At 36.5% G+C, this 24,969-nt stretch overlaps 1 protein-coding gene across 5 annotated transcripts in view; it reads right to left on the bottom strand.

The window, feature by feature from the left end:
- SLC45A4 (solute carrier family 45 member 4) overlaps positions 1-24,969 on the bottom strand; it is a 120,062-nt gene that overhangs the window by 48,348 nt on the left and 46,745 nt on the right. For 2 of the 5 annotated variants that reach the window (XM_007488390.3, XM_007488391.3), the window contains exons 2-3: positions 14,454-14,560; positions 10,741-11,369 (exon numbers count right to left, since the gene is read on the bottom strand). In XM_007488390.3, coding sequence (XP_007488452.1) covers positions 10,741-10,984 — 244 coding nt within the window. In that variant the 5' untranslated portion in view covers positions 10,985-11,369; positions 14,454-14,560. Of the gene's footprint in view, positions 1-10,740; positions 11,370-14,453; positions 14,561-17,901; positions 18,808-24,969 lie in introns of those variants that run through there. The other 3 variants (XM_001381654.4, XM_007488393.3, XM_056823007.1) reach the window with 2 other exon arrangements.

The following is a 24,969-nucleotide window of genomic DNA, read 5'->3' as shown; positions in this document are numbered from 1 at the left end:
AAAAATTTATCTAGAGTAGCTGATTCATGTAACTGACTAGATGGTGAACCAAATCTTTTCTCTGATCCTCACAATCCCTTCAAAACCTCCCAATACAGAAATTATACATCTTTGATAAAACTTCCATTGTCTTCATGGTCTAGAACACTAGGAATTTCAAAGGAGGTTTAAAAAACAAAATAAAACAAAACCTCCATGAACTACTCACTCAGTAACCCCTCCCTTCCTCCACTGCTTACCATGACACACTAACCAATCCACCCCCCACCCCCCTGCATGCAACAAAAGACAACCTCACATCCTACTACCCTGCCCCTCTTTTCCAGTGCCCTGAAGACTTATACTCTAAAGTGCAGAAATTTGCTGAGGCTTCAACAGGCAGCACCACAGCAGCATTCTGTGCTGTAAAAAATCTCTTCAAGAGATCAGAGTAACACAGGGAAAGGAACAGGACTCCTATCTCTCTTTCCTTCTCTCTGAGCCTTGGAGATCCAAACTCTGAAGAAAAGAAATCCTTTCAAGCTGCAATAGCACCCATGGAGCAATTGCTCTGTACTCTAAGACCAAGGAACTGAGCAATCAAGAGAGAATGAGATGGGATACTTTATGTATGTGGAGCTGTATAGCACTCTACCAAGCCTGAGGGCAAGAGCCCAGCATTTAGCTTGGGCCAATTCTTTTCTTCCAAAAGTCACCTGGTGAGCCAGACTTGCCCATGATGGAAGAAGGTTGACATACTGTGGGGAAATCAATATCAGAGGTTAAGTCAGAAAGTAATTAACAGGGGGAAATAAAGGGAAAAAAAGACTGAAATTACTAGATCATAGGAAGAAAACTCAAATACCTTGAAAATAATATACAAGGAAAACATTACCAGCAGAAGGAAATATAGCCTCCAGATCTAGTAAATCACTTCAGTGCAAAGAAAATGATTCAACACTTAATGAGACAGAGGACTCTGTGTGATATGAAGAGAACATGGAACCACAACATGCTGTTTCTGAATGGTCCAAAGGAGAAATAAGAAATGTGAGTAGAATATATGGCCCGCATAGCAGATGAGAAAAATTAGAATCTGTGAGGGCAAGTCTCACCAAAGAAACAAAAAGAGTACAACTTGGTAGCAATGCAAATAAATAAAGAAGAAAAGCAAAAAGCATAAATTAGCATTAAAAGAAAACATGTTTTCTATTTAAGTAGACAAGATGCATAGACAACCAAAGGATTATGTCTCCCAGAAAAGCACAAAAGGTAAAAATCATAACACCATAATGTAAGACATAATACAAGAAAAATACTCAGAACTTTTCAGTGCAGAAAATAAGACTGCATAGATCACCTCAGGAAAAAAAAAGCTATCTACTCAAGCAATTTTAAGAGGAAACCATAGAGAAATAGTGAGGTGGAACAGTGGACAGAGTACCAAGCTTGGAATCAGGAAGATCCAAGTTCAAATGTGACTCCAAACACTTTAACTATATATTCCTGGGCAAGACACTTAGCTTGTTTACCACAGTTTCCTCATCTGTAAGAAGAGAATTTTAAAAAATAGAACCTACTTCCCAAGGCTGTTTTGAAGATAAAATGAAATGATAATTTTAAGGCACTTTAAGGATTCTCTGGTACATTTTTGTTGTATTTCAGTCATATCCAACTCTTTGTGACCCCCATCTGGAGTTTTCTTGACAGTGATACTAGCATGGTTTGTGGTTTCCTTCTCCAACTCATTTTTTTACAGATGAGGAAATGGAGACAAATAGGGTTAAGTGACTTGTAGTCACACAGCTAGGAAGTATCTGAAGTTGAATTTGAACTCAGATTTTTCTGACTCTTGGGCTGACCCTTTGGACCCTCTATCCATTGTGCTATCTAGTTGCCCATATAGTCTGGCATAAAGTACAATGCAAATGTTAGCTATTATTGTTAATAGTGACAACTCTGAGGCAAATAGTATCAATGTCATTCCTATTATCAAGAGGAAAATAATAAAACTTAGACTTTCTAAGTTACTTGTAAAGGAGCCTGTAGCTACCGAGTGACATAAGAGGAACTAACAGACCAATTTTCTCACTACAGATCCCATGATCTTTTAAAAACTCTGTCATGCTTTAAGTCACCAGATTTTGTGCAGTCAAATTACTATAAACACAATGACAACTATTTCTTCTTATGAATACCCTGTCAACAAGAGTGTAGATAGCACTCTAGGAATGTGATCAAAAAATACCTTTTTTTATCTGCAGTGGGTGAGTTGAGAATATAAAAAGTCTAATCTAAACTTCAAAGAAAAAGTGTCATCCAAAGAGAGAGTGCGGTAGAATGGCTAACAGAGAAAATAAACGGGGCAACATAGTATAGCACAGATAACAGCACTTAGGTCTAAGCTGAAGCTCTGACATTCCCTCTCAGTAGTTACCTTCCCTTTCTCCAGCCTCACTCTATCATCTGTAATGTAAGATTATCAGATCAGATAGGCTCTAGACGAGACACCCTAGAGACTAAGATTTAAGTGCAGAGCCCTATTTTAAAATGATGAATCAACAATAAAAAAGCAAAGTCAGAATTAGAGAAGAAACAGAAAATGGGAAGTGAAAAAGTAACAAAAGAATTTAAAATTTTCAGTGAAGTTAAATTCATATCCAAAACATGTGAATGACAAAAATCCTAAACTCAAGACTTTAGGATCTTTCTCAATTCTAGTGCCTTCCTTCTGATTATCTCCAATTTATATTGGGAATAGTTTGCCTGTACAGTTATCTGTGTTGTTACCCACTACTTTGTGAGGCCCCATTCCTAGCACCTAGAACAGTGGCAGGAGGATAGCAGATGTTAAATAAATGTTTATTGACTAGATGACAACTGAATTCCAGGGGCCTGAAAATTAGAAAAAGTGATGGCACAAGCCTTGAAGAACTTTTCAAAAGGGGAGGCAAGCACGAGAATTTCATTCTAGATATGAAAGGAGTGTCTATACTAATGCTCTTAAGTAGGTATCACAGGGAAGATCCAGGAATTAGTTCAACTAGTGTGGGGAAAACAAATTTTAAAATTAGTGACAAATAGAGGATCAATGAACAGAGAAGTCCAAGAATCAAGTCAGGAGTTCAAATCTGACCTTGGGCAATGACACAGATCAATGACACAGATGCAGGGTGAACTGATTTCTGGACAACAAAGGCCTGGATAGTTTACTGAAAAAGGAGAAAAAAGGAGAAATTTCCAAAGAGCAGGCAGCAGTGGTGTGGCTTAGGCTCCAGGAACAGAGCAGAATCTCAAATTCAGCAACTAGCTCAGCCTTCAGAGTTAAGGGATAAAATCTCAGAATAAATGGGAGCCTATGTTACTCTGAACTAGCAGAGATTCCTAGCTGGCAGATAGGTGCAAAGTATAGTAGCATAATTTTGTTGCTCTGATTGAAACCCAGATTTTCCCCTGGATTAGACTACTTTGGGACCACTGAACCCTTGTAGGTCTCCACCCTATTCCTGAAATCCTGAAATAACATAACACTCAATACACCAAAAAAAATAGCAACAGGCCCATCCTAGACCTTCACCATAGAAGTGCCACAGAGCCCAGCTCCAACATCAAATCCTAGATCATGAAATAGAATGGAAGAATGAGCAAACAAAAAAAGAATCTCAATCTATGTGTCTTATGTAGCCCCCCCCCAAAAAAAATTGTAAGGCATCTTAGAGCAAAAACAAATGATCTGAAAACAGACTAATGGAAAAAAATCTAAGAATCAATGGACTATGTGAATGCCATGACCAAAAAAAACAACAAACCTAGACATCTTATTTCAAGAAATCTTGAAGCACTGAAAAGCTACCAAAAGGATCACACATAATTTAGCAGCCATCACTATAAAGAAGCATAGAACTTAGAATGTCATTTTAGAAGGCAAAGTATATGGGGGGCTTATGGCCTACAATAACTTACCCAGTAAAAATGAGCATAATGCTAGAGAAAAATGGACCTTTAATGAAAAAGTGAATTGACTTCTAAATGTGTCTGATAAAAAGTCTAGAGCAGCATAGATACTATGAAGTTGAAACACAAGGGTAAAAAGAAATATAAAAAGGTAAATGTAAACAAGGATAATTGAATAAATAAGTATAAACTTCCAAATACAAGTAGGTAATAAAAGTATCCCTTTATTATCAGGGGACATAGGAGTCTAATTAGACAAGATCTGATAATGATTTGGTTATATCTTGATGATCTCAAGAATGGAAAAAAAGGAAGAGGAATACATAGAGGCTGAGGGGAGTGAGTGAAAAGAGAAAGAAAGTCAGTGTGGGGTGAGGTAAGGTATATTTCTAAAAAAACATTTCTGAAAAACAATTAAATAGAAGAGTTTAGTTGAAGAGAGTCTTGGACTTTGGATATTTTGTGTTTAAAATGTCCAGAGAATATCCTGTTTTCTATCAAGTGGATGTTTTCTTTCCCAAAACCTCTACTTTGCTGGGATCCCTTCTATATTCCTCTTGTCTAGAAGGTTGAACTAGCATCTCTACCTTTTCTCTTATCTCTAGTCTATCCCTACCACTAATACTAAGCTCCTATCTAGCTGCTTTCAAATAGGGTAGATATCTCTGGAACTATTTTTCTTTATCTCTCCTTCCTTTTACAAATAAACTCCTTTAAATAAAACACCCCCCCCCATCTTTTCCATTCAATCCCTTCCCTTTTTGAGGACAAGGGGGGGATGGAGAAGGCAAAATGAATTCTATTTTTTAAAATATTTTAATATTTTATTTCTCCCCCAAGAACACGTAAAAGCAATTTTAACATCCAAAAAAAAAATTCCAAATTCTCTTCTTCCCTCACCCGTTCCTGAAACAATCTGATAGATACAAGCGCAATCACATAAAGAATTAGTCATTTTGTGAAAGAGATCTTGAACAAAAATGAAAAGAAAAGTTAAATATAGTATGTTTTGATCGCCATTGGTTCTTTCTATGGAGGTAGATGGTATTTTTTTTAATCCTTTCCTTTCCTTTTAATCCTTTTCCTGGTCTTGAGACCAGATTTAAACCTAGTACCTCCTATCTCTAATCTCTAGGCCTGGCTCTCAATCCACTGAACCACCCAGCTGCCCCAGTAGATGGCATTTTTCATCATGAGACTGTGGGATTGTTTAGGATCTCTGCATTGCTGAGAATACCTAAGTCATTCACAGTTATTCATTAAATAATATTTCTGTTACTTCTGGTTCTGCTTAATTTACTTGCATCGATTCATTTAAGTGTAACCAGGTTTTTCTAAAATCATCCTGCTTATCACTTCTTATAGCACAACAGTATTTCATTACAATTATATACCACAACTTGTTAAGTCACTCTCCAATTGATGAACAACCCCCCCCCCCCGCATTCTTCCATTTTTAAAACTTTTTTTTAACCAATTACATACAACAATAAATTTCCACAAGTTTTCCTAAGTTATATGATTGAATTTATCTCCCCTCCCTCCTGGTGATGGTAGGCAATTCAATCTGGGCTATAACATGCTTAATGCAAAACATGAGCATAAAACCAAAACCCCCAAATAAACAAATGAAAAATCATATGCTTTCATCTGTATTCGAACTCCAATAGTTCCTCCTCTGGAGCTGGATAGCATTCTTTGTCATAAGTTCCTCAGAATTGTTCTGGATCACTGTATTGCCAATAATAGCTAAGTCTATCACAGCTGATTGTTCCACAGTGTTACTGTGTACAATATTTTCCTGGTTCTGCTTATTTCACTCTGCACGGAGTCCATGAAGATTTTTCTAGTTCTTTCTGTTTCATTCTGTTCATCATTCCTTAGAGCACAACAGTACTCCATCGGCATGACATACCATAATTTGTTCAGCCATTCCTTCAATTTCCAATTCTTTTAAATTACAAAAAGAGCTGCTATAAATGTTTTTGTACAAATATGCCATCTCCTGTCCCCTTTTTTTGGATCTTTTTGGGATACAGATGTAGTAGTGATATTGCTGGATCAACGGATTGTTTTAAGACTCTATGGACATAGTTCCAAATTGCTCTCCAGAAAGGCTGGATCAGATCATAACTCCACCAACAGTGCATTAGTATCCCAATTTTCTCACATCTCCTCCAACATTTGTCATTTTCCTTTACTGTCATATTGGCTAATCTGATAGATATGAGGTGGCTTGTCAAGAGTGTTTTCATTTGCATTTCTCGAATCTAGAATGACAGAGCATTTTTCATGACTATAAATAGCTTTGATTTCTTCATCTGAAAATTGTTTACTTTTATAAATTTGACTATGTAGTTGATAAATGAGATTTTATCAGAGATAATTGCTGTAAAAAATCCCCCCACCAGCTTTTTGTTTTCCTTTTCATTTATTCCCTTGAAGAGAACATCTGCAATGGTTCCCTATTTCATTATTTAACAGAAACTGCTCCCTCTCCAAGGATACCTTTTATCCCTCTTAACTATTGCATCTAATGGCCTTTTCTCAATCCCCACCCTTCTTGATCATGACATCTTGACACTGCTGATCACCTTCCTCAAGAATACTCTCTTTTCTGGGCTTTTGTGATATAGTTCTACCTTGGTTATCCCTACCATTTATATAATCACTCCTTAATCTCTAACTACTGAATTTTCATCCATGCCATATTCATTAATCATAGGTATCTACTCTCCAGGCTATCTGGAAACATCTTTTCCCTCTGCATAATCTCACTTCCTGATCCAAGAAGTTCCTAGGGTTCAATTATTATCTTTAAAAAGGATTAAAAAATCCATATATCCAGTCCTTTCTTCTCTGTCTCATACAACCATTGGACATTTGAAAATGGATGTTCTCAAACTGGTATCTCAAACCAAAACAGAACTCTATTTCTAATCCTAAACCCACCTCATCACCAAGGTTCTTCAGAATTGTCACTGAATCCATTTGCTCACTTACCCTACATATTCAAAATTGTGAATTACCTCATCTTGGTGTTTCTCTCTTCATAGCATCTGTTGTATACATCTCTTACTCTCTACTTATAGTCACAATATTAATTCAGTCTCTCATCATTTTTCAACTAGACTGAACCATAGCCATCTAATTTATTAATTGCTTCTCCCCACTCCAATCATCCATCTTTTTTTTCTCAAGGATAGCACAGATCATTGTCAATCATTCCCTGGCCCAACAAATTCCAAAGGCTAAGTATTGCACTAAGATAAAATATAAAGTCTTGTTTATAGTTGTTTATAGTTGAGACAAAATAGGCATTTATCAATTGTCTGATTTGGTTAACTGGTGGGGAACTCCTTCCACTAGGTAGATCAAAACTTATTTATAACATATGACCTCAAAGAGGTTCAGTAACTTCCCCATGGTCACTTATTTATGTGCAATAAGAGAAGTAGATATCTGTATCCCATATTACATTAAAGTTATTACTTCCTAGTACATTAAAGTAATATGTACATTACATGCCAAGTAGAATACTAGCACTTAAGAATCTGTATCATCACTGTCTTTTAAATAATTTGTTTTTTTAAGGCAATCTAGTTGTATTCTTATAATTTATATAGTAGGACTTCATTTTACATGAACTTAAGACATTCAAATTCCGGTATATGCAACTGTCAATCATGAAACAATAAAGAAAAATATATAAAATAAAAATTTTTGATTACATGCTAAATCTATACTATTTTCCCAAGTGGCGTAAAGTCTCTCAGCAGTTTGCCTAATCACACTTGTTCTTGTACTGAGAAGCCTTAGTGTGAGTCATTACATTATTTTACACCAAACATAAGTTCCCACATCAGTCTTTGTAACAAGTCGAATCTGTGCCAGAGCAGAGCCTTCTCTTTGTTTCGTTAATACTATTTGGCCCCAAAGTATGAGTAGTTAAGTGATGCTGGTAGCTTTGATAAGCCTATGAAAAGTTATAAAGTACCTAGAGATGTTCCTAGAAGAATACTTATTAAATAATGAGATTGCTATTATGAGTGATTTTCAACTTACATGAAGGGTCTTGGAAGTCTTGGTCATGTAAAACAAAGTCCTACTGTATACTGGGACCACTGATTTGGGTCTTCATATAAAAGTCAAGGATGTGGTATTTTAATCATCTTTGAAAAAATTAAAGCCTACTAGGAAAAATATGAAGGTATAGCTATGAATGTGATAGAATGCAATAAGAAATGATGAGGAAGCAATGCACAAAGATTTATAGGAATTGATCAAGAGCAAAATATGCAGAACTAAGAAAACCATAATGATAGCAAAAATGTAAATGAGAACACCACCAAAAGGAACCCAAATTCTGAGAAAATTTTAAAATAATCCTAGAGGTCTTGAAAAAAAGATGATCTACCAAAATTTCTTCTCTCTAATGTCAAAGGGAAGAGCTACAAGGACAGAATGTTTTTCCTTATTATTGTTCTTTTTCACAGGGAAGGGTTCAAGCTATAGATAGGGGCTAGAGGTAGGAAATGACCAATGTGGAGACAGTAGACATCAAAATAAAACTTATATAATATATAACAATAATATATTATATAATAATAAAATAATTCTTTTTAAAAGAAAAAATATCCAAATAGAAGTTTTTATTTATAACTAGCTTTCCCGACTTCTAGCTTACTAATTAACTATGATTTATACTCTTTTCCCATACTTAAATTACTATAGAATTTGGAGTTACAAAGGACCTCTCTCCTACCCATTTGAATTCCTACATTTGGTGACAAATATCTCTCCAAATTAATACAGCATCCATATGGGGGGAGTAGGAGTTCCAAGACTTATATATCCAAGAGATTTATTAAAGAGGTTTCTTTATTGAAAACTGTTGTAGGGTCCCGTGGTTCTTCAAATCTGCATCCAGACTACAAAGAGGTAGTGCCAGCTTCTTCAAAAAATAGCTTCTTACAATGGCTGAACAAGTGTGATATATTAATTTAATGGAATATTATTATAACATAAGAAAAGAAGATATGATTTCAGAGAATCCTGGGTGGTAAGAAATAATACAAAGGGTAGTGAGCAGAACAACAAGAACAATTTATATGACATAACAACTTCGAATCACTTTTAAGAACCTTGATCAATGCAATGACCAATCATGACAACAAAAGACCTATGAGCAAGCAAGTTAACTACTTCCTGACAAGATGCCAGCAAAAGACATGCTTATTGACTGACAGACATTTTGGGGCTTGGTCTTTTTGCATGTATTCATTTTGTATAACTGTACTTAATTTGTTGTAAAGGGCTCTTCTTGTCCAAGCTTTTCATGTTAAATATTTTTTTAAAAAGCAAAAGGGAACACATGTTAAGAAGAAAATACAAGCAGGATAGTTTGAAAATAACAGGAAGAATAAAATACATTTTTCAAAAAGCCAAGTGATACAAAATGTAGATTTACAATTTCATATAGTTTTTGTGCTTTGCTGTAAACAGGAAAATGCTTTTTGCATGTGTTTTAAGATCAATATAAAAAACCTAATGGTTTCTTAGCTTATGTTTGTAAATAGTAAAAGTCCCATTTTCTGGCCAAATATTAGATAACATCTGTACTTTAGGCAGAGTTCTAGAGTAACGAATGGTGGGGAGCAAACTGTAATCTATTATACTTCTGCTTCCAGATCTGTATTTTGGCACCTTTGAGACAATAAATGCTTAAAGGGCATGAGAACATGGGATAAATATTTCTTCCTTTACTAAAGGTGGGCTAACATTGGGAAATAAAAAATGTCCTATCTATGAGTCTTGTTGTTTGAAAACGGGCAGATACATACATATCTAGGAACTGGTTTTTGGGTAAATGTAAATAGGAAAGAAATTTTCACCTGGTTTTAGGGGTGAAAGTGAAAGAATAAGAAATTTGAGTATACATAATAGTAGCCAATTCTAAATTGACTTGCAAGAGAATAACCTTCAGTAGTTCCCTCAGAATGATAAGAGGTGCTGATGGCTCTGTCCCTTGATATGATATAGGAATATTAACTCAGATTCTATGAAACAGCATGGAATAAATTTTCAATCCTAATAAGGCCTTTATACATTAAGATAAATAAAGTTTAAACATCTGTAACACCTACACTTTGCAAACAGTTCAGCCCTATAGAAGAGATATGACTATTTCATAGGGATGTTGTAAGGACCAAATGAATCTGTTTATCTGCAGGCAAGTGCTTTAAAAGCAATTTATGCTGGAAAAATGTAAAGGATGATTTTTCTTAATGGAGCACTCACCATTCACATCACTAAATCCAACTTACCTATACCACAGTTTAGGAAAATTATGATAGCCTGATGTCAAACACATTTAAATAATCATCCTAGTTCTGAAGTTGTGTGACTATCACCTAACAGTTTCCATTTTTCCATTTCCAGTTTGTAATACTCCTGCTCTGAGTCATGCGACAGTGCAGAAAGTGAAGGTCAGGTCCAGTGACCTGCTCATAGTTAAAACACAATGAGATGTACATGTAATTGGGGGTGGGGTTGAGGGTGGAATACAATAAAATATCACTGTGAAAAAAAAATCTATAAGGGGATGGGTAGGAGAGGACATTTAGTCACAGAAAAGCCTAAGTGATAAAATGCAAGGAACCATTTATGGCATTTTGGCCTCAAAACCAATGACCACATCTTTTGCTACTTATTAAATAAGTAGAATAACTTAAAAGATATTACTCACTTAATAAAATCATTTAAATTCCATTTACATCATATCAAGAGGGGACAGACAACACTTACCAATTTGCAACAATATCGGTGTGACCCAAGCCGTTTCCATGGCATAACAGAATTCCCTGCCAAACATTACTGCCCCATGCATCACCCAAAGGCGAACTGGTATGCGGTCTATGGATCCTTCGCTAACTGTCTCATCACGGTTCTCATTTTCCTTATTTTCAGATTTCTGAAGATCTGGGGCTGGTGCAGTAAGCTCTTGGACTTGCATAGACTCCGAGTCGGCATTCTGAGGAGCCATTTTCATTACCACCAAAATATATATCTTTATTCTATCTATATAAATAATACTATCATATATCTTTAATGATAAATTAAGGTGTCTTCTTTTTCAGCTTGTCACGTTCCTCATGCAGGTAACACATTCTTCTTTGTATAAATGGGTATCTCACAACTTCTCACCTATGTCTGAGACATGCAGCAAAACAGAATGGTATTTGGTAGGACTTTAAACATATGGCTTGCTGGTTTACTGTGAATTAGAGTTAAAAATCCATAATTGCCATTCAGTTAATACCAGTTTCATCATTATTATTGAAGAGGTGCTGAAATTATTTTTCTTGCTACAAAGAAGTGGAAAGGTATCAGAAAAAGGTGGTCCACTGTTAATCCCCATCGAGTGACTGATTAATCTGCAAAAAAAGAGGAAAAAATAACCAGAACAAGTCAGTGAAAAAGGAAACAGCTAGAATGGCCTATGTGGCTCTTTAATAGATTCTGCTTTAAGAATCCCTCTCTTTTCTTGAGTTCCTAGTTGGCTAACCCTCCACATATCCCATGGTATCTGGGTACTTTAAAAGCTATCTGGTAAAAATTCTTTGGCCTCAAGAAAATCTATATGAAGAGAATAACAAATAGATGTAAAAGAAGTAAAACATTTTCTTTCACAAAGATATTTTAGCACAGTGGCAAAAAAACCCCACTGGATTTAGCATTAGGTTCTAGATTAATATTGTGCTCTGCTACTTTCTGTGTGATCTGGACCTCAGATTCCTCATCTGTGAAAAATTAATTTGGAGTGAACCCCTAGGGTTTTTTTCCCACTAGAAATTCTAAGTTCTTTTTCTGTAAGTAATAGATGAAAGAAAATGGAAGATATAAAGGAAGGATGACAAGAGAAATAACCTGTTGAGGGTAAGAGTTCTTTCAATCTCCTAATACTAATATAATCCTAATAACAATATAATAACTAATATCTTCTATCCAGTAAGTATTACACTGTATAAACCTATCCATCTAATTCAAGTGGATAAACAGCTCTTTTTAATACCCATTAAGGCTTGGGGGGGGGGGGGGGGAACGACGACGACGACTATTATTTAGGTCTTCCAAAGAAAGATGAAACAAATAAAATCAAGTTTGGAAGCCTATCCAAAAGGCCTGTAGGTAAGTTCTCTGCTAGGATAACCTCAAAGTTTGCATAGTTGTGATTCTTTCTAAAATTAATATTCAAATGTCACTCTGAGGGCCCGCCAATCTTTATTTTGTGGAATTAAGTTTTATTGAATTAAAAAAAAACTTTGGTAAGACATTTAAACCTTGATTAACTAGATGGCAACTAAATAGAGTATTTTCCCCAAACCTTAGCCCCCAATCAATGTATTTTGTATTTAGGAGGAAGAAGCAAATCTTCATTAAGAGAAGATAGTATATTCTCACATGTTCCCAATACACTCTCGCCTTCTCCTTTCCAGGGCACTAGATTTGCAACCAGAAGACCTGGGTGCACAGTCCAGCTGTGCTACTTACTACTTATGCGCCCTTAAGTAAGTCACTTACCTTTCTTTCTACAACCCCTTCCATCTCTGAACCTATGAAAGCCTTTGAAGATATATAATGACTTGAAGTTAACATAGACATAACCTAATCTAATACAACTATGAAAATATGATAACAGTCTTTAGGAATGATAAGACTCTGGCTCAAAGGAAGATTAAATGAAATTATTATTAAAAACTTAGGAAGAATATAAAAAATAACCCCCCCAAAAATGTCAAGGGGTAAAAAACAAAATACATTTTCTAGTTAACCAAAAACCCACATTCCATATACATTCCAGTTAACTGAGGTTCTACCATACAGAAACAGAAGAGACCTCAAAATATCATACAAATGACCTACTTTACAGGATTTCTATGAAGTATTTTGTAAACATTAAAACATTATGTAAACATAACTTTTTTTCAGTCTTGCCCTCTAAAATCAGTTAAAGCTTCAGTTAGACTAAAAACAGATAAACTATGGAGTCCTCCCAGATTCCAAGTGAACAACAAATAAAAAGTTCTGTTTCAAGAAGGTTCTTTCTTCTTGTTTCCCATCTACTAAATCTGAGACATTTCTAGGTTTCTAATGATTACTAACTTCATGTCACCAAAAGATGAAAGACAGGCAACAAGCCTTGATTACACTTGGAATCAATTAGATGGTAGAATATGAAAAGTTTCTCAGGGCTCCTTACCAAACTGCTTTATAATGATTAACAAGTATGTTATATTTTCAGCAAGATTTCTTAATGAAACTTCTCCCAGATGTGATACAATTTACAATGTGTTATACTATATAAACATTTGCTTCCTAATTCTGATGTAGAACTGAAAAAAAAAAAGAGCACTTGGTTTATTAAGTTTCCTGTAAGAGAAGGTTATCTGTACAAAGATGATGTTTATTTGACAGGGTGCCTAAGTGGTACTCCTAATGAAGGACCACCTTTTACAGTCAATGCTCTACAAAGAATTTCTCAGTTGCCTGTTCTAAAAAATTTTAGTTTTAAAAAGATTCACATAGTAACAACCAAGGTCCCAGTTAAGGTCTCTTCACACAGTTGATAACCTGAAATTTTAAATACTCAGCGACATGCTTTCATGTCTGAAAGTTTTTTACTTTACATGTGAATTCAGAGGAACCAGGTATTATATAAACACTTCGTCAGGGTCTTATTTAAAAGCACATGGCTAAGAAAAGTCTTTATTTTATAATAGCTCAATATATTAACAACAACAACAGCAACAACAACAAAAAACAAGCAGAAGATATGGGCACCCAAATAAAAACTATCAAGTCTGTCACAACTTGGGCTTTGCAATGTATTATTACATACACTAGCAGAACTTTTAGATATGAATTCATTATTACTAACTTAAACAAAAAGGAACTACTAACATTTAGAAGAAAATGTTTAAATATATTTTTTATTTCACTTTAGCCTCAATTTGTTCTTTTAATATCATTTTTCAGATTTCAAAAATTTATTTTCTTTAATAACATAAGTTGTAGAAATTTAACATGCTATATGATCAATGTTTAAATATATTTAACAAGGAATGCATAAAATTTCTCAAATTTTATAGCATTTACCACTCAGCTGATCTGAACCCTTTGGTGGCAAGTAAAGAAATGGAGACACAATTCCAACAATATAGGGCTTCAGAAATGTGTCCTTTACTGCATGGCAGTGTTGGTTCCCTGGTAGTATAGCTCAGCTAATAGGGACAGACCCCTACATGAAAGGAGCAGGGATATTCCTGGCAAGGAGCCCAGCTGAACAGCAGGGTTAGTTTGCACCGTAGATAAGTGGGCAAGTAGAGTTGCCTGGAATAAGTCAAAGCCAGTCTCCTCCCTACCAAGGTAACCTTCTTTTGGAAGTTATACCCAGGGTCCCCCCAGAAGTATTATTACTTAGGCATTTATGAAATGGGATGAATTTGGTTTTTGTTTACCTGTCATTCAAGCAGTCTGGGCATTAAAACAGCTGGCTTCCCTTCCTCAAGTAGTACAAACGTGGAGGCACAGTAAATAGTTTTTACACAGGTAACTTCACTGTCATCTATATTGGTGAAAATGACAAAGCTTGTTAGCATCTTCAGTTTAAAAATTAATAAATACATATAATAGAGTTCACCAAACACTCTGCAACTATATGTGGTTTAATCATGTGTGATATTACAAATTGAGGATACTAGTAGAACATGAGCAGTTTAGCATGGTTTCCAAGCAGTCTAGGTAAAGCTATTTCAAAAAAGCTTAAGTAACTTTCCTCAACTATGATTTTAAAAAGGAATTAGCTCCTAAAGAGCAGCACAACCAAGGAGGGTCTGAATCTTGGTTTTGTTAACTTACTGCCCATCTGTGCCTGAGCCTAAAGGCCAGTCAGCACATCTCTATGGGTCTCAGTTCCTTTTTACTAATTTTCTTTTATATGGTGAACTTAGTAGACATTAACAAGCATGAACCTTTTAAATATATAACAGAACAGAAAAGAGGATTTTATCTAAAAAAATACTGGTTACATTTTTATTGAAATAGATGCTAAATGATGATTGTTCCATTTGTGTCTCCTTCTGAACTTCCTGGGCCTCAGTTTCTTTTTCTGTTAAATAAGGTTTTCTCTTAGTTCTAAATTCTAAAACTTTTCCTCAACTGAGAAGAAAAGTAACTTTCAACCCAGTGAAAGTAATTTTGCAGCTTTCTTTAACAACAAACATCACATGAATTCAGTTCACTATACTTAAACCATTCCCTGATTTATATAGGGCACCTTATAGCCCTCTCCTAGAAGATACTATTTGGCAAATTATTACTGCTATTAATTTTAACAATGATTCTCAATTTCGTTTCTTTAAAGCACAAGGGTTTCCTATAAGTACATTGATTGACACACTGCAATTATCTTGCATTGACTATATATTTTCATTTCCTTATTTGTTTATATGTTATTTTCTTCCATAGCACAAATTCCTTGTGGGCATGGAGTTTCTCTGCCTTTGCATTCTTACTCTTTATCATAGTGCCCAGCACATTGCAGACATTTAATAAATGCTTGATTAACATATGAATGTTTCACAGACATTAACTACAAATAAGTTTAACTGACCAGAGAACAGCAACTCTTAAACATAGCAATAACAATGCAAAGCTGATAATATTATGTCTAATAAGGCAGTCAACACATGAATACCAATAATATTCACATGCATTCCAATAGAAATAATGTTGAAAAGATGAGAAAGTTTTTTGCAGCTCAAGTACACTCAACTCAACAACATTTAATAAAAGCTTATGATACACAGAGGTTCCCTGTGTTCGATGTTCAATATGCAAAAAACAAAAGTTAGTCATGGCCCTCAAAAAGTATATAATTTAGGACAGTGAAACATGTAGAGTAGTAAAAAGGTACAGAAGAGGAGTTAAATAATAGTTTGAAAGGTCTGAGGAAAAGACTTTTATAGCAAAAGATTTTTAAAGCACAGAGATCAGGAAAGTCTTACACTAGAAAAGGTATCTTAGCTGGGTAAGAGAAATTTAGTGGACCAGTACAATCAAGATTGTGGTGGGAAGTTGACACATCCAATGGAATCAATGCAGGAAAGTCAGGGAAATTAAATAATTCAGCTATACAAGATCAGTCAGTGTTGAAGAAATTAAGTCTAGAAATAGTGCTATACTATTAAATGCCTTGGAAAAAAAGGCTAAAGAGTCTCTTATCTCATTCAGCAGGGACAGTTGTTCTCACCCTGGGATTCTCTCACCCTTCCTTCCTTTTCCCCACTTCCTCACCTTCATTCTACATTCTTTACTTTCCTAGAATTGACAACAGATGCAGTAGTTTTTCCTCCACCATAAAAAAGCCTATTTTCACTCTCTGGATACCAGGCTGGGAGTAAGCAGGAAAAATGAAGCTAGGGTAAGGGCATATGATTTCAAGGCACATCTAACTTAAAATAATGACACTCCTGAGAACCACAGAGCTATTAGTTAAGTTTGTTGGGGGGAAAAAATCAACTTCTCCATAGACACTGCCCTAGCACCCCAGCACCCATCTTGCCTTAAGATTCCCAACAAACAGTCCTACTTCATTAAATGGTTCATATTGCAAATTATCTACTCTTCTCCCAATTAAAACTATAAAAACATACAAACAAAAAACACCAAGAGGGAGGCAAAGCTAAGAGTTAGAGTAACATGAAGTTCTAGAAAATGCACAGACTAAATTCTGACAGGGAAATCCAAGTCACAGTAATTTTTTTCCAGCCCAAGTTGGCATAAGGAGACAAAGAAGTCTATGAATAGACAAAAGGGACAGAACCTGACCAGTAGGGCCAGTAGAGTATAGTAACAGAGATTTTATACCAGGGAAAGAAGAGGTCCCAGATCCATACTGGGGCACCACAATGACAACAGGTACCATCTATCATCTTTCATTCATTATAAGGCATATATCAGCAGGCCACCAATCCAGGGAGAGCTGAGAATGGGACATACACTCGGGGAAAATATAAAGTCTTAGACTCCATAAAGAAGGAAGAACAGGTTCAGAGAAGCAAACAGAAGCTTAGACACCAAGAGCAGAGCAAGGTCTCCATTCCAGCTTCTAACCTAGATTGAAGCCTACAAAAGAATAATCCAGGGCAGAAATTCTAGAACAAAAAGGGAACCTGCAGTTCTGTCACTCAGAATACCAGTTGGATGATACTGGTTGAGCTCAGCAGCAGCAGTCTACTACTATTCAGACCCAGGTCTAGGGCAGTTCTGAAGGACTTAAAGAGAGAAAGAACTATAGAAATGCAAAAGAAAAATATATGACTCATTTATATTATCACTTGCATGAATAGGTATATGGATTTGGGGTTTGGGCTTTAGAAGATTGCTCTATAGCAAAAATTCAATTCAAATACAGGAGTGAAGAGAAAACATAAAAAGGTAAACCTGAATAAACAATATAATAATCAAATGCTTACCCCCTCTGAGCCCTATCATCATCCAGGGTGAGGAATCTAACTAGACAAGGCCTAAAAGTGGTTCTGTTGTGTCTTGACAATCTTAACCGGGAAAGGATTTCATTGGGGGATGAGGATGTGGGAAAAAGGGAAAGAAAATTATCTCACATAATAGGGGTTCACAAGGAGACATAACATTTCAAACAAGGCAGAGAGGGAGAGACTGCTATTTCAACTTCACTCTCCTCTGAACTGGGCAAAGGAGAAAAAACACACACACGCACATGTGCATGCGCGCGCGCGCACACACACACACACACACACACACACATGCGCGCATGGAATGGGAGAATTAGAGAAGATAAAGGGAAGAGTTAGTCCTAAGAAAAATATATTCTATACAAAGATGTACAAAAAGAGGATGGTTTCAGAGAAATTTGGCAAGACTTACATGAACTGATGCAGAGTGAAGTGAAGAGAACCAGAAGAAAAATCGAAACTGACAATATGCTAAAGGAAAACAATTATGTAAGAATTAAGGCCTTTGTTAAGTATAGTGAATAACCACAATTACAGAGGACTAATGATAAATGTTCCCCACCCACTTCCCGAATGATGAAGGACTCAAGAGTATAAAATCGGACTTTTTTTTTGGACATGGCCAATGTGGAAATTTATCTCGTTTTATTATCTGTATTTGAAACAGGGGCTTTGTTTTCCTTTTGTTTGTTCTCAATTTGTAGGGAAAGGAAAAGAGGTAGAAAAGAAATTTTTTTGTCGATTGAAAATGATATTTAAAAAACACATAAACTTGTGGGCAAATTTACATAACAGGCATTTTAGTTTTTGGTTTATTCCAAAACTTCCCAGAATATCTGGGGAAAAGTCTAAGTGTGAGGGATCATTAACAGGAAGATCATGTGTCTAGTCTGTGTCCCAGACCACAGACTAGATAGGAGAGACAACTTTTCAATCTTTTCATAATTTCTTCCATTTCTACATCAGAAACACACAGATGAGTCTCTAAAAGTTCAATAGTTTTATCTTAGTGGGATCAAAGGCACAGGGAAAAGAGCAGGAAGAATGTGGTAAGTATGATAGAAAAAGGCAAATTAATTTGAAGAAAAAAGAAACTGAGGCACAAAAAAGGGAAGGGGGCTTGCTCACAGATCCAACATCTGTACTGGAACACAGATCTCTATTGGCAAATCACTCTATCTGGGTTTCCACTTCCTACATAAAATGAAGGAATTAGCTAAAGTTACTTCTATAAAATCCTACTATAAGAAGACTTTGAATCCATCCAATGTTCATTTTATTACAACATTGGATTTTTGCACACATTAACAGAATAGGCAAGTCAGCCTATTATTTCAATCCAGCACCATGTAAAAGCTTTGTATTTTAAAAGAACCAAGAATTTTGTTTTATAAATTTTATTTCCCCCAATTACATTAAAAACAGTTTGCAACATTTTTCAAAGAATATTTAGTCTCAAATTCTCTCCCTCCCTCCTATTCCCCCCTCCCCAAAAAGCACTCAACCTTGAGATGGTAAGCAATTTCATACAGATTTTACATGTACAATCATAAAACATTTCCCTCCTATTAATTCTTCTGTGGAATTAAACTTGAATTAAAAAAAAAAGTGAAAAAAGTTTTGCTTTGGTCTGTATTATGACTACCAATTCTCTTTCACTGGAAGCAGAAGGCATTTTTTTTATCATTATCCTTTGGGATAGTTTTGGATCATTGTATTGCTGAAAATAGCTAGGTTAGTCACAGTTGTTCATTGTGTAGTATTCCTGTCACTGTGTATAATGTTCTCTTGGTTCTCTTATTTCACTCTGGTTCAATTCATGTTAGTCTTTCCAGGTTTTTCTGAGCTCCTCCAACTTGTCATTTCTTATAACACAATAGTGTTCCATTACAATTATGTATTATAACTCACTCAGTCATTTTCCAATTGATGTGTATCCCTTACTTTCCAACTCTTACTTTCCAATTCTTTGCCCCCACAACAGAGCTACTTATTAGTATATTTTTGTACATATAAGTCATTCTTTTTTGTTTTTTAGGGCTCTGGGATACAAACCTGGTAAATTGTATTGCTGGGTCAGAGGGTATGTACTGTTTTATAGCCCTTTGGGCATAGGCTCAAATTGATCTCTAGAATGATTGAAACAATAAGAATTTTAAGAAAAATTACTGTACAAGAACAAAACCATAAGTTGGGCCATAGTGTTAATTGACTGGACAGATAATACTGCCTTCACACATACTCCCCAATTGCCAATCAACTATATATTAAAACCTTAATAACATTGAAATCATGAAAGAATAAGTATCGTCTCCCCAATATTTAAATTTCCTGTAAGTTATTTTATAACTATAACTAACTCTTCTAAATTCTACTTAAAATCAGCAAAACAGATTTCCCTAGGCAAGAAAAAAAGCAATCTAACTTTGGGGCTTGTTCTGATGATTGTTCAAGCAGTCAGTGACAATAATTTTGTTATGATTCTCAGATGCATTCAGTCAAGTGAAACTACAATTGTTCAAATCAACAACTTCCTCTATTGTCCTGTTTCTAATTTCAGGGTAACTAATGCCAAAACACGTGACTTCCTACAATTTGTTATGTGGAAAAGCTGGTTGTAAATTTTTTATGATTAGTTTAAGTTATCTCAATATATATCTCATTTTTTCCAGACAGACCGAATGAATGGTCCTCATTTCTCTCTAGGTTCCACTCATCTTTTTTCTGCACCATCACACAGCAGACTTCTCACCCCAGAAGTTCACCGGGAAACTACATTCTTTTCCTCTGCTTGCTTGGTTTCCCCCCCAAATTCCATTTTAAGGAGAGAGCCTAGCTCATGGGTGCCAAAGATAGCACAGAGTGCTCTGTGGACACACGCATGTCCTCCCTACCCCTCCAGAATTCATTACTAGAAAGGCAGAGGGACTTGGTCAGAGCTGCTCCCCTTCCCCCTCTCCACCACATTTATTCACACACAACGCCCACCCCACCCCAACAGCCCATTGAGAGCACACAGGGAGTAAGGTGGGCTGCTCAAAGGTGGAGCACTGGGGCCACTCCCCCTCCCCCTCCCCCTCTCTATACTAGCTGAGGACATGCCACACTTCACCCACCCCTCTGCCTAGCATCCCAATGGGAGAGTTTTCTTCCTTCTCTGTGTTATATAAAGGGGGAACAGGATGTGCCCAACACTCATGGTAGGGAGGGGCACGGCACGGCACTCTGTCTCTAAAAGGTTTGTCATCACTGGCCTAGCCCTATTGGGAGAGGGGGTGATGGACACCATCTACCCACCTCACTGATTTCAACAGGCCAAATGGTCTATCCTCACTTTGAAAATCACTGGCACATCAGTGAGGCTCTGAAAGAAACCAGAAGCACGTGAGGAAAGAGTATATGTAACAAAGATACATGAAGGTAGGTCAGAAATGGAAGATGGAAGTGTGTGAAGAAAATGATTAGTGGGTTAGGTTGACTGGAAGAGAGGTGTAGAAAGAGGAGTAGCATTAAATAAACCTGAAAAAGATAAGCTTGAGCCAAACTGTTGAAATTTTGTATTTTAACTTAGAGATAATACTCCAATTATTGAAGATTCCTGAATATGGCCAAATCTGTTTTATGAATATCATTTGGTTGGACAATGAGGGGATGCCCTTCAATTGGGGAATGATTGAACAAATTGTGGTATATATTGGTGATGGAATACTATTGTGCTCAAAGGAATAATGAACTGGAGAAATTCCATGTGAATTGGAATGACCTCCAGGAATTGATGCAGAGTGAGAGGAGCAGAACCAGGAGAACACTGTACACAGAGATTGATACACACAATAAAAAATAATGGACTGCTCCATTAGTGGCAATGCAGTGATCCTGATCAACTCAGGGATTTTCGAGAAAGAACACTATCCACATTCAGAGGAAAAACTGGTAGTAGAAATACAGAAGGAAAACAACTGCTTGATTACACAAGTTGAAGGGGATATGATTGGGGATGTAGACTCTATATGACCATCCTAATGCAAACATCAACAACATGGAAATAGGTTCTGATTAAGTACACATGTAAACCTCAGTGCCGTTGGCTACGGGAAGAGGGGGGGGGGGGAGAATATGATTCTTGTAACCAAGGAATAATGTTCTAAATTGACTAAATAGAGAAATATGCCCTCAGGACATATTGGGATCATGTATTACAGTTAAAATAGGACCCTGTTTTACAAAAACTCAACATATACGAATTCAGGTATACCTGACTTGCAATTGAAACAAAAACATGTAAAACACAAAATTTTTAATTATAGACTAACTACATGCCATTTTCCCAAGCAGGGTAAAGTCCCTCAGCTGTTCACCCAAACACACTCATTCTCACTCTAGAGAAGTGTTAGTCTGAGTCATTACACTGTTTTGCACCAAACATCAGCTCCCAAGTGTGTCTACATCAGAGCAGTGTTTCTCTTTCATTAATGCTATTTAATTAGAAAAGTCATAAAGTGTCTAGGTATGTTCATATAAGAAATAACAATGTTCATTATTATACATGACTTTCAACTTAGGTAAAAGTCTTCAAGAATATACTGGTAGAGTAAAATGAGATACTATATATAATGCTTACTATGAGCCGGGAATTATGCTCATCATTAGGGATACAAAAAGTCAATCCTTGCCCTCAAGGAGCTGTTGCAACCTCCCCCCCCCCCCCCCCCCCCAGGGAAATAAAAAAAATAAATAAATCTTGCATGCTCTCTTCGTAGCAATTTTTAGACAGAAGAATATAGCAAAGGCTGAGCAAATGGAGACTCACCCAGGATCACATAGCTGGAAAGGGTCTGAAGCCAGTTTTGAGCCCAGGTCCTCCTGACTCCAAGTCTGGAGTTTTTATCCACTTATCCTACTTAGCTGCTCCTCTAAGTAATTCTGAACCCCCAAGATGCCATTCCCTTATTCCTATCCCCTTGAGTCAACTCTTGCATCATCCTACTTTAAAACCACTCAACTCCTCTCTATTAAGTTCCCTGGAATGCCTGTGCCATGGACAAATCTTCTTAGATATTTTTCTTTTTTATTCTGTCTCTTTTCTGGCACTCACTGAAACCAGGCTTCTACACTTTCAAGCACTGGTTGTACTTTCACTCATATTCCTGACAAGATACTCCTTCCTTCCCACTGCCACTACCACCATCACTCAATAAACTCTCCTTATTTAAATTCATTTAATCTATTAACCAAGCAAGCAAGATTCTAGTGGCTACTATCTACCAACCTCCAGAATATTCTCCTTCCAAGAGTTCAGAGCCTGGCTGAAAGTTTTTCTCTCTACCGCAACTTCTAACCTTACACCAAGGGGCATTCTTTTTTCTCTTCATAACCTATTATCATTCCTTCTCTCCTTGCAATTCCAACCTCTGTTCTTCATCCTCATCATAATCTCCATTTCCTCCACCTACCCTTGATTCTTTCCCAGGCCATCATAGTGCTTGTGCAACCAACACACTCTTCTCTTCCCTATCAGGACTCCCTTGGTGACCCAGGATCACATGTGTCAATACTTCACTCTCTCCAAACCTCTCCCTCTCCCCAATCAATCAGTTGTCAAGTGCAGACAATTTTATGTTATAAAATCTCAGATAAGTCCCCCACCCCCTAGCTCCATTCTCTCCAGACAATGCAACCAACTTGGTATAGGACCTCATCACCTCACATCTGGGCTACTGCACTAGCCTACTAAGCTGGCTTGTCTGCTGCAAGTTTCTCTCTTTTTCAGGCCATCTCCTATAGCACAGGTCTGACTATGTCACCTCTCCACCCAAACTCAGGTGGCTCTCTTACTTGCAGGATCAAATATAAAATTCTTTGCCTTTTAAAGCCCTTCATAACCTGCCTTCCTCTCTTATATTTTTCACCTTGTTACTCCCTCCTCCAATTCAGTGACATTGGCCTCCTTGAAGTTTCTTACACATGAAACTCCATCTCCTAATTCCAGGTATTTTCACTGTCTTTCTCCCATTTGTGTAATTGTCTTCCTCATCTCTGCCTCCTGGCTTCCTAGGCTTTCTTCAAGCCCCAACTAAAATCTCAACTCTTTTCTCCCTTCCCTTCATGCTAGTACCTTCCTTCAAGAGACTATCCACAAATTATCCCATATATATTTTGTTAGTACATGGTTGCATGTTAATTCCATTAGTAAAGCAGTAAATTCTGCTGAAATCAGATTGTTTTTGTCTTGTTCTTTAAATACCCAGGGCTTAGCACACTACCTGACATAGCATATAGTAATATATGCTTGCTGACTGACTAAATATCCTTTTGCACAAGTTAATCCTATCTAAATGATTAAATGTAACTAGAGTACTAAACATTGGGGTCGTAAAAATGAGATAAAAGAAGCTTTAGCAGATGGCAAAGGACCCTTTCTCCCCAGTTGTCTTAAGATATCAGAGAACCCTGAAGTAGGTAAATAGGTCTTTCCTGGAGAGACATTAGTCAGAGCAATCAAGTTATAAGTAAAAAAAGGAATAAGCTAAGATTAGATAATTTCCAAAATTCCTTTCAGCTTGAAATTCTATGATTGAGATGTTAGTCTATCTTCACTTCCTAAATAGAAATTACATATTAGCTTATGATGTAAATAAGTAGGTCAACCACAATGGATAAACAAAGGAAGGTTCTTTTGCCTTAAATCAGATAACTAGTAGGATTACCTTATTTTTTGCTCAAACAGGAAGAAAAGGTTTTGGGGTTAATTAGTGGCCAAGTGGAATGCAGTGGTAATTTGCATATCAGTAACTAAAATAATGGAGTTCAGAATTGTAAGTGTAAGATTCCCAAGGATACAAGTTCTTTTCTGAAAACAATCTGGACAGAAAGAATCACAGAATCTTAAGGGTTGGAAGAGACCTCAGAGTGGTAGACCTAGTTCAGTGAGTAGAGTACTTGAACAAAAAAATTCCCTCCAGTGTACACCTCCTTGTCTTCCACCTCCAAGTAACTTCCACTTGAAGACCTCTATACAACAGACTCACTACCTCCAATGAAAGCCATTTCACTTTTAAATAATTCTATCTTTTTTTTTGTGGAACTGAAATTTCTACCTATTCCTTTTGCCTCTAAGACCAGATAGAACAATAAAATGGTCCAAATACCTGAAGGCAGTCATTATTTCCCACGTTCCTACAATTGATGTTTAAAGTAAGTAGTATGACCTTGAGTCTTCTCCCATTTTGGTTTCTCTGCTCTGGACATGCTCTAGCTTATCTGTCTTTTCTAAAATATGGCACACAGAACAGAGCATAATATTGTTGATGTGGGCTGAACAGTCTAGGACAGTGATGGGAAACCCTTCAGAGATGGAGTGCTACCCCCCCCCCCACTGCATGCCATGTTATGCCCCTCCCTCACCACCGTCAGGTGGACCCCGCCCCATCCCTTATCCCATACAAGAGAAGGAGAAAGCAGTCCCAATAGGCTGCTAGTC

Source organism: Monodelphis domestica, chromosome 3, assembly GCF_027887165.1.
Source record: "Monodelphis domestica isolate mMonDom1 chromosome 3, mMonDom1.pri, whole genome shotgun sequence".
In the NCBI taxonomy this organism is placed as follows: domain Eukaryota; kingdom Metazoa; phylum Chordata; class Mammalia; order Didelphimorphia; family Didelphidae; genus Monodelphis; species Monodelphis domestica.
Note: the sequence above shows the minus strand (reverse complement) of the source record. Positions and strands in the feature narration are given on the sequence as shown.